The sequence below is a fragment of the Lolium perenne genome, chromosome 4 (genome assembly GCF_019359855.2).
Source record: "Lolium perenne isolate Kyuss_39 chromosome 4, Kyuss_2.0, whole genome shotgun sequence".
NCBI lineage: Eukaryota > Viridiplantae > Streptophyta > Magnoliopsida > Poales > Poaceae > Lolium > Lolium perenne.
The window spans coordinates 43,209,929-43,220,079 of record NC_067247.2 but is presented as its reverse complement, the minus strand read 5'-3'; the positions used below and the strand labels follow the sequence as shown (position 1 = coordinate 43,220,079).

At 48.4% G+C, this 10,151-nt stretch overlaps 1 protein-coding gene across 1 annotated transcript; it reads right to left on the bottom strand.

Annotated features, from left to right (window-relative positions):
* Positions 1–1,040: 1,040 nt before the first annotated feature.
* Positions 1,041–6,794, bottom strand: LOC127292318 (glutamate receptor 2.7). The gene is made up of 5 exons (XM_051321690.2): positions 6,426–6,794; positions 2,787–4,093; positions 2,388–2,700; positions 1,887–2,293; positions 1,041–1,772 (listed from the first exon to the last, which is right to left on the bottom strand). The coding sequence occupies exons 1-5, from the start codon at positions 6,694–6,696 to the stop codon at positions 1,188–1,190; spliced, it is 2,883 nt and encodes a 960-aa protein (XP_051177650.1). The 5' UTR covers positions 6,697–6,794; the 3' UTR covers positions 1,041–1,187.
* Between the last annotated feature and the right edge of the window lie 3,357 nt (positions 6,795–10,151).

Here is a 10,151-nt window from a genome sequence, read left to right as displayed (position 1 = left end):
TACAGCGTTGCGCACTTGCATAAGTTGAATCCTTTTTCAATGAACCCTTTTCCGGATACTAGAAGTAAATCGTGAAATTTGGTATAGGAGAACAGGGGGACTCACCGCTCACGCATCTTGATCTATAGCAAACTGAAGAGAGCTCGGACGGAAATTTGCTGCAGATGTAGATGTGGTCTCCAAGAAAATGACATTCATTTGTTCTTTACTTGCACGTTTGCTAGAGCTGCTTGGTTCCAGTCACCCTGGTATCTTAGGATGGATTTGATAACTCAAAATGCTCAAAATTTCCACACAATTGTCTTGCAACTCCTAGCCTTAAACCACCCTCACATAAACACTACAAATATTTTCACATTCCTGTGGTGCCTTTGGAAAATGAGAAATGAAAAATTATTCAACAATTTAGAAAGTCAGCCTAGTCAGGTAATCATTAGAACAAATGCTTTGATTAACAGCCTGCAAATTCATAAACATCCAAATGCTACTCCAAAAACAAATGAAACTCCCTCACATCTATTATATTCTGGTCCAAGAATCTTTGTTGATGCAGCTTGGAAGAAAAGACCCAATGGACAACCATCCAAAGCTGGAGTTGGAATTCATATTACTTGGAAGCAAGGACAGCACACTACGGATGTTTTCATTTCAGCCAAGACAGTGCCAGTTTCAACACCTTTGCAGGCAGAGGCGGAGGGACTTCTTATTGCAGCCAGCATTGTTTCATCTCTTATTTTGCAGGATCCTTATTTCTTCACAGATAATCTGGGACTAGCAAACGCAGTGCAGGCCCGTGGGGGAGCAGATCCAAATGTTCTCTGGGAGATCAGGAGGCAAGCTGTACAATTTCAGGAAGACATGCAGCTTCTGAGACCAAGCATTTTCCACATAAACAGATCTTTCAATGCTATAGCTCATCACTATGCTCAAAAGGCAAAAACTCTGCCTGTAGCTACACCTCTATGCTCATGCAGCAACTCTACTCATGCAGCTTTCTCGTGTCCTGTCTCTATAGCAATAAACAGACTAAGATTGGCAGGACCAATGATTATATCTACTTTAATTAATATAGTATTTTGCTAGATATGACACACGTTGGGCGTGCTCTTACTAGCAGCGGGCTCCAACTGCACCGAAGATGGAATCTGGTAATGAATCTAGTGTCGTTGAAGTTTTAAAAAATAAATCTAGTGGGGTTGGCTAGCTGCTTGTGTTTCCATCTCTGCAGAAGCCGGTGCCATGTCGCCCCCATGCTCGAACGAGGTCCCTGGTTCATGCGTTGGTGTTTCTTCTGAAGAGGTGGCGTTCATCTCCAGTTCGGAGCTGATACGCTCGCTGAAGGGGGTCGTTCCGTCGTTCCTCGGGGTCTCGACGACGCCATTCCTCACGGACTCATCGTTCATCCTGAAGACGGGGGACCGGAGGTCCTTTTTATCATAATGCTGCAGCCATGCCCGCAGCCTTCGCAGCGAGACGCTCCCGGAGGCAGTAGTGGCCTCTGCTGCCCGGAGCTCATCGCGCTCGCGGTAGGCGAAGGTGGCGAGGTAGAGGAGGAGCATGAGGCTGGAGGCCACCCCGGTCACGAGGAATAGCCCGCCGAAGCTCTCGAAGCTTAGGTTCGACGACAGGCCGACGACGGAGTTTGTCTGACTCCGGCAGGTGCCCGGCTCGCCGAACCATGCCTTCTCGATCTTGGACACCTTCCCCGCTTCATTCAACGTGAGTATCTCCCGGGACACATCCCCCGTCATTGGGGAATCTCTCGGGAACACCTGCAGATAGATAACCACAAGATGCTAATTAATCACAACGTCGTCGTAATCATGGACCATAGTACGACCGATCTGTTGCATATTCTTCAACTGAGGTAGTGGCGTGGCGCTTACGAATCCAAAGCCGTCGGTTTTGTAGATGGGGCCGAGCATCGCGTAGCCATCACAATACTGCGACAAGAAGAGCTTCAGGTACGGTATCTCGTCGAACACCGCCTCGACCCCACCGTTCGCCGAGCCGCTAGACAGCGCGTCGGCGTACCCTTCCTCGGAGCTGTATTCCCTCATCCTATCCTCGGCAAAGCCCATTTCCAGGAGGGAGGATTTGATGAAGCTGCCTTCCTGGTACCCAATGAAGTCTCCGCGTCTCTGTAGCTCCCTGACGTCGGTCACCCTCGGCAGGAGCTTCTCGACGGTCAACATCGACGTCAGGCTCGCCGTGTAGCTAGATGTCAGGATCAGGACTACGAAGACCCATATAATTACCACGAACCTCGACAGGTTGCTCTCCAGCTTCTCCTCTGAAAATTAACAAGCTCTTGCTTGATTAATTAGGAAGCAGACCGTGTGCACAAATATCAGTAATCTTCCTACTTCCAAAACTTGATTTCCTACTGTGTGAGAAGACGAGTGTGGAGAAGGCGAAGTAGAAGATGAGGCCGAACTGCTGCCATGGCGTGCCCCTGAACTCGGGGTTGATCCTGTGCTCGATCACCCACACAACAAAGCCGGTGAAGCAGAAAAAGGCAAGGCTGGCAAGCCAGAGACTCGCGCTCAAAGGATACACGAAGATCCACATGGTTGGGCTCGTGTCCTTCTGCACCGCCACCACCATCGACCACCCCGACTCCGTGAACGGCATGGTGAAGTCTACCTTGGTCATCCTGCTGGCTGTGATTGTGATGTCTCCAACGATCATGTCGGCTTCCTGCAAGTGGTTCATCATCATGCCACTCTAATTCTAAGCTGTAATTCAAAATGAAATCTACAAGTTGTGTGGTAGTGAGTACTGACCTGATCGCGCACCTGATCCACAATTTTGTCATAAGAATCCAAGCTCGGATCGCGTGGCACGTACTGGTAGCTCACCGGGTAGGGCAGGTTCTTCATTACCTCGTCGAACAGCTCGATGCAGTAGCCGGTGACCTGTGTCTCTCCAGTTGTCGAGTTCACGGAGACGCCCACAAACTGTTTGAAGCCGCGCTTCACCAGCACGGCAACACGGAGCATAGGCGCGTTTGGTGACACCACCCAGCCTTTTGGGGTGGACCGTGGCTCGCCTGGCCAAAGGATTTGCTTCATCTCCCTGGCGCTGCCGGTGTCGAGATCCTGCGAGATCCCGGACTCTGGCGTCCAGAACCCCACCGTCCTGGCTCCTTTCCCGATGATGTTCAGCACCTCGTACCCTGGCATCTGCCGCTGTCCGTCGACCAGCTTGAACTTCCCGGATATCCCGTCGAACGTCGTGGCCAGCACCGCCTTGAGAAGTGCTGTTCCAGTGGCTGACACGCCGAGACGGTCCAGGTCCGACAGCTTTGTGCTTCGTTTAGGTGTCTGGAACGCCGGTCCGGGCACGTGCGCAGTCTCGGCCGCCGCAGCGATCGCCCATGCCGTGTCGTACGCCCAGAGCCTCATCAAGATCGAGCCGGCGACGCCATCGTCACTTGAGTTCTCCCGCCGCGACCTCGCCCTCAGCCGTGCTGAGAAGTTCTTGACCGCATCCGTCATCTGCACGTACGGCTGGAGGCTGACAACGCCCTGCATCGCTTCGACGTCCTCGGGGCTGGACATGTCCATGAAGCTGCCCACGCCGTCCGTGGCGACCCAGACGTATCCCTCGGACATCATGCCGGCCATCTTCGCCCGGCGGAAGAGCCGCGCGGCGACAGGGTAAACCATGTGCACGACGAACACGCGTGTCGGCATGGCCATGAGGTGGTATAGCGCGGCGTCAAGTTGGGCGTCGGTTGCGTCGCTCGGCACGGCCGTGCGGTCCATGATCTTCGCGCCAACACGCTGGAGCGCGTCCGCGAGCGCCGGAAGGATATCGGTGCCGTAGGGAGAGTCCTCGTACAGGACGGCCGCCGCGCGCCAACTGAAGGCAACGAGGATGGCCGCGATGGGCGCCGTCTGGAAGGAGTCGTTGGCCGCGGCGCGCACAAAGAATGGTGTCTTCGCCGCGGACAACGCCGGGGAGGTGGCGGAGTAGGAGAGCACCGGGACACGCGCACGGTCGCCGATGCGGGACACGAAGTCGGCCTCGGCGGAGGTCTTTGGCCCGATGATGGCCTGCACCTGCGTGTTCTTGATCAGGTCCACAGCTGCAACACAACAGAAACACGACCATCAGGCAAGACAAAGTAACGCGTGTTCTGGGCACATGTTTGAGATCAACTTTGCATTCATTTTGTGTTTCGATTTTTAAAACATGTTTTTATATCATAAGCACACTTTTGAAAAAATGGGTTCACATGCATCTAGGTTCTGAAAAGTCAGTCTTGTATGCCGGCCACTCGAGTCGTGCCCGGCAGACCAATCCGACGGGCCCGTGGCCGAACTTCAGTAAAGTAGAATAAAGCAAAACAGATTTGGTGAACCTCACCATCAGTACTTCTGGTTTCTAAAATATTCAAATATTATATTTATGTGTTTTTAAAAATTATAATATTTATTACATAAATACAACATATTTTTCACTGAAATTTCTACCAAACCTTAGAAATGAGTATATGTATGTGCGTATTTAACTTTTGATTTTTTTAGTCCTACAAATTTGTTTTTGAACTTTTTTTCAAAAACCTGGTGCATTGGTGCTCATGTGTCATAGGCACTTTCCGAGAATAAAGGGAGTTACAATGTTTGTTTAAGGTAGCAGATTACAATGTTTTTTTTTTTTTGCCTCGGACACACTTAATCAAGTACTACATCCGTTTATGAAATAAGAAGCTTAAAAAAACTAAATTAGGTTTCTAAAAAGTCTTATATTTTAAAACGACACTGCAACTATAAGCTAAGAGAAACATCTCTAATGGTAAAAGGCCTAGTCCTTGAAATATTCCCACCGTCTTTATGAGGTTTTCATCAAATTTGGACACAAAGAGAGTCGTATAAACAGTCAGCTCCTTAAAAAAATGTTCGTTGTAAATTTGATCGCCTAACCAATATATCTAGTGTTCGCTCAGTCGGAGAGAATTTTACGGTGCACGCATGCTCACCACCACCCGATCGCATGTTTTTCAACACCATTTATAATTGTTTTAACGGACTAGGATTTACGAGATTTGTTAGAGATGCTCTAAGATTTCCTACTTCATTTTGTTAAGTAAGTCTTGAGGAAGATTTTTTTGAAGTATAACTCCAAATATTTTTAGTCAACATTAGTGCTTAATTAGTCCAACTTTAGGGAACGCGACATACATGGAGTTATAATCATCTAACTAAATGATTGGGAAGTTTCACGTCACTGCATGTTTGTCTTGTCGGGGAGACAAATCAAGGTAGCCATCAGAACGGTTATTCACTGCAATTATATAGTAGCTCTGGTTTCTTGATCAAAATCTACTACGTCATATTTTGAATTTTTGATCGTGTGGGACGTGGCACATAGTTAAAAAGAGGAGAGGTGAAACCTGTCTCTTATCCTATAATTCATCTCTTGATGCAGTCCAATACATTCACCAAATCTTATACACATTCTCCAACCACATTCAGAGTCCTAATTCGCAAAAAAAAATATCATACTAGTCTTAATAAAAGTGAAATTTATTGTACTTAGCATATATAAGATGTGGTCAGACGGTGAGTATCCAAATGACATGAGAAACTTACATATACAAATAATAGGAAATGATCACCCGGACTAACTAGCCTTATACAAAAAAAAAAAGTGGCAATCATGGACAGCAATGAATTAATTATTTGGATGGGAGAGTATATAGCTCTTACATATAGTTATTTCCTAGTCTTTTTTTAGAGGATAGTTATTTCCTAGTCAACATTGATAACGGCCTAAGATTCTCCATCCCTTTTGTACTGGCATGATTCTCATATTTCGATCAGATGATTGTTATCAGGAACATAGGTATTTTCTCGGTTATCTGAGAAATAGTAAAATAGTTAATTGAAACACCAAGACCGAGGATAACCTTGAACATAATCTCTTTTAATGCATATGTTGTTTGAATAACTATGATTCAATTTTAAAAAGGAAGCGATCATGTAGGATTCGTAAAAATATATTGTTGTGTATTGCTTGGATATGAAACGAAGATTAGATGTTTATTTCATTCAGAAAAACATTTTTTCTTCGAAATGGAGGAATTTAGATAAACATTGGACCAACAGTTACTTTTTGAACACATGATTTTACGTGATACAAAATCATTATCATAACATAGTACTTTTGAAAACAAATCTAGTGACACAAATTTTATGTCATGCAAACCTTTGTTGAGCAATTATTGGTTAGCCTTAACGAGACGGAATATGTCCTACTTTTTTATTGTCGCAATTAATCCACTGCTTTATTTATATTTAAACGGAATATGTCCTACTTTACTAAGTGAGCTGGGAATGCTCTCTCCGGGCCTGAACACATTAATCTAACGTACGTCTGAATAGATGGTGAAGCGTGTAACGATTGATGGAGCTTACCGGCAGAAGCAGCATCAAGAACGTCCCCCACGGAGTCACGAAAATGGAGCTCTACCCTCGTAGCTGAACCGGGATGCGCAGCGTAGTAGTCTTCCACCCCCATCTGAATGCTGCTCCGCCGCCTGTGCCCGACTGGCGACATGAAGCCCAGGATGACGCCGACGCGGACCTTCACTGGCGCGTTCTGCGCGGTGGCCACCAGCGCAGCCAAAAGTAGATGGAAGTAGAAGAGGAAGAAAGAACCGGGAGAGTGTACCAGGTGCCTCGCCATCTCTCCCTGCACCCTGCACACACAGGCGTAGCTAACTAGCGGCCACCACCAGATGCCCAGATCGATAGATGAATTGTACCGAGCTCACAAAGTAGTGTGTTATTGCGAGTGTGCTTGAGCTAGAGCACCGTTTCCGGACACACATACGTGATACATATATGGGAAATATTTGCGATTTCAGTTGAGGGCTCGATTTGAGGTCCGTATTATTCTGTCATTGAGTCAGTATAATTGACTTGACTGATGCGGTGTCAGTGTTTAGTATAACACGGTTTGCTAAGAAGGGCAGGAACCAGTCCAATAGTCCTGGGATTCAAAGGAAAACCCACCAGAAAGGACGAGACGGCCAAAGTCTTGTTTGATCCCTCTTGCTCTTTTGTTTATGTGTTTCATCAACTGACTCTTCTAGACCAACTGTGACTCTCGAACAGGGTCTCGCATCTTAGTCCAGCGTGTTCCTACTTGCATATCATGTTTTAACGGAGATAAAAAATTTGCGCCCTAATCTATTAAGAAGAGATATATTACAACCTGTCTACCCTACCCGTGGTAAAATGCCGAAGGCTTGAGATTCCTGAACCGTTCCCCTCGCGTCGCCCCCTCCAGGCGACCGAGGGGGCGAAACCCTAAGAGCGCCGCCGCTCGGCCACCCCACCTCCTCCGCCCCTCCTTGTCGCCCCCAGAGGTGACGCCGGCCGAAGGCGCGTCGCCGGTGAAGGGGCGGGGATTTCTTCCTCGGCCCGTGGTCCTCGCTCCGCGGCGCAGCAGCTTGGAGGCTGGTTGCTGCGTGGCGGCCGCCATGGCTGGGGCGCTGGTCGGCGAATCCCTCCTCCTCCACGACCTCGGCCGCGGACTCTGGGGGCGGTTGCGGCTGGTGGTGACCCCGGTGCGGATCTTTGGACGCCGGAGCGGCGGCTCCGGATGGTGGCAACGACACCATCTTCTTCGCGGCGGCTCCGGATGGTGGCAACGGCACCATCTTCTTCGCGGTGAGCGGCGGCCATGGGTGGTAAGGGCCCGTATCCTCGGCTGTGCGTGGCGGCGGGGTGGCGGCGAACGTGTGGTGCGGTGCTAGCGGCCCTCCGTCAGCCCGCGGCGCCAGATCTGGGAGATCTCCACCCCCGATCGGTGAAGCTCGCAACTCTCGGGCAGATCTGCGCGATTGGGTAGTTGGTGGTGGGGTTAGTCGGGACCGGGGGGAAACCTCTGGCCGGCGGTGGCCACGACGTCGTCGATGCCCCTGGCGCTGATTCCCTCCTTGGAGGCTTCGTTGAGGTCCCTTCTCCCTCCCCACCCAACCCCCTGCCCTAGGTGAAAACCCTAGTCCCTGCTTGGGTGGTGGCGGTGTCACGATGTCGTTCCCCTTCCTGAAGGCACCGTCCGGGGATGCTGGGGTGGTTGGCAAGGTTCTTCTGTTGTCGGTGGTGGTTCTTGGCGGTTGGCAAGGTTCTTCTGTTGTCGGTGGTGGTTCTTGGCGGTGCTCCTTTCGCGGCGTCGAGCCAGGTCTGGAGGTTGCTCCGCAAGCTTTGGTCTGGTGGTGGATGCTGCTCTTTGTCTGTCGATCCTCCTGGTGCACCTTCGTTCATCAGCGTGCGTCCTCTGGACAGTGATGTGGGTGGTAGTGGCTGTCGCGTGGTTTCTGGTGCGGCAGCTGGTCTTGATCTCTCCTTTGATCTTTGGGTAGTCTCAGTGATGGTGCGTTCTTGGGGGAACCTCTCTGCCTTCCGACGGTGCGGCGCCCTGCGATCCGGGGCGAGAGGGGAGGGATCCCTCTTCGGAGTCAGAGACCGTGAGCTGGCCTCCTTTCGCTCTTTTGGCAGAAATGCAAGCAGTGTGCATGTGGATGATGCTCCCTACTGCCCCTGCTTCTCCTGGTGTCAGCGTTCGAGAAGACGATGGACACGGCGTGTCAAGCAAAGCTCCTAGTTTTATCCTTTGTTAGCTTGTTTATCTCTGTCCTGTAAGTTGTGTTTGCTATGCATGCACTCTGTATCTGCCGGTTTCATGGCTTTATTAATTTAAAGCTTTATGTTTAAAACCCCTACCCGTGGTGACCCAAAGTTTTGCTTCTTTCTTGATCTTTTTGAATACCTGATGGCCTCGCTTGCTTATTGCGGAAGACATAGATGGATCCAGGATTTAAGCATAGAGGGCACGAAACAAACAAAAAAATCGTGTTAAAAATATCTCAACGGTATTCGGTAAATTTGAATTTCAAATTGTCGTTTTATATTTTTCTAACAATCAATATCACATATATTTATGGTAAAAAAATAATACTACATGGTAGAGATATACCCGCTGACTTCAAAAATTACAAAACAGTCTAAAATAAACAAGCAAATCATCAACATCTTCAAATTCTTTTTTTTTCCATGACACAATTTTGTACTTCTTTAAAAGCAACCGAAAATAGATACCAAATCATAAACTTGAAAGTACTAACGAATATTCTCAATTGTTGGCCAAAAACTGGGAGGAGTGGGGTAAATTCAAATTCAAAATTGTCACATTATAGTAGTAGGGATATGCAAAAGAGCAGCCGGTAGACAAGTAAGGGAAATTGCAAAGAGGCTCTATCTAGTGTCAGCATCAGCAGCTGAATCAGCCAGTGACTAAAACGAATTGACCCGAATGAAGGAGAGGCTCTAAAGTCAAAACTCATCCTTACAGATTATTCAGATTACCAGATAGCAGCTGTCACCTAGCGGTGCAGCACTAAGAGATCCCAAGGACCTGCCCTTGTGCAATTACTCCACCGTCCAATTTGGTTTATGAAGTTGTGTCCGGTGTGCACTTTGATCACGAACTTGTAAATCGTAGTTTGGTCATTCCGTCACTGTCAACATAGTTTGCTGATGTGGCCAACTACTTTTTTCAAATTGCCCCCTAAAAAGTCAAACCGAGAACTAAACAATTAGAAAACACAAATTTTAGGGGATAATTTGAAAAAATAATTGACCACGTCAACAAACTAACGGTCACTGTGATGGAGTGACCAAAAAACTCGCGCGGGCAACTTCGTGATCCAGAATTCACGATTTGCAAGTTCGTGACCAAAATGCACATCCATAACTTCATAGACCAAATTAAGGTTTTTCTCTAATTATTTTGTCTTATGGCGTACAACCCCCTCCTCTCAAACTCAGAGCAAACTCAAACACAAAGACGGCTGATACCCCTCATTATTAAAACACAATAGATATGCGTTGCCATGTATAAAACCCGTATGGCCCAAATAAATGGTAGAATCTATAAGGTACATATAGGTACGAGTAGCACACCGTTGTTATCTCATCCGAGGTGGCTTTGCCGGATGATGGCATTCATGGCCGGCGCGAGCCACGACAATGCAACCGTGTGCCAGCCACTAGGCACAGCTAGCGGTGATGGCTAACACGCCAGGCCGTACGACGGCGTGCATTAATGGTGGTGCGGTGATGGCCGTGGCGTAC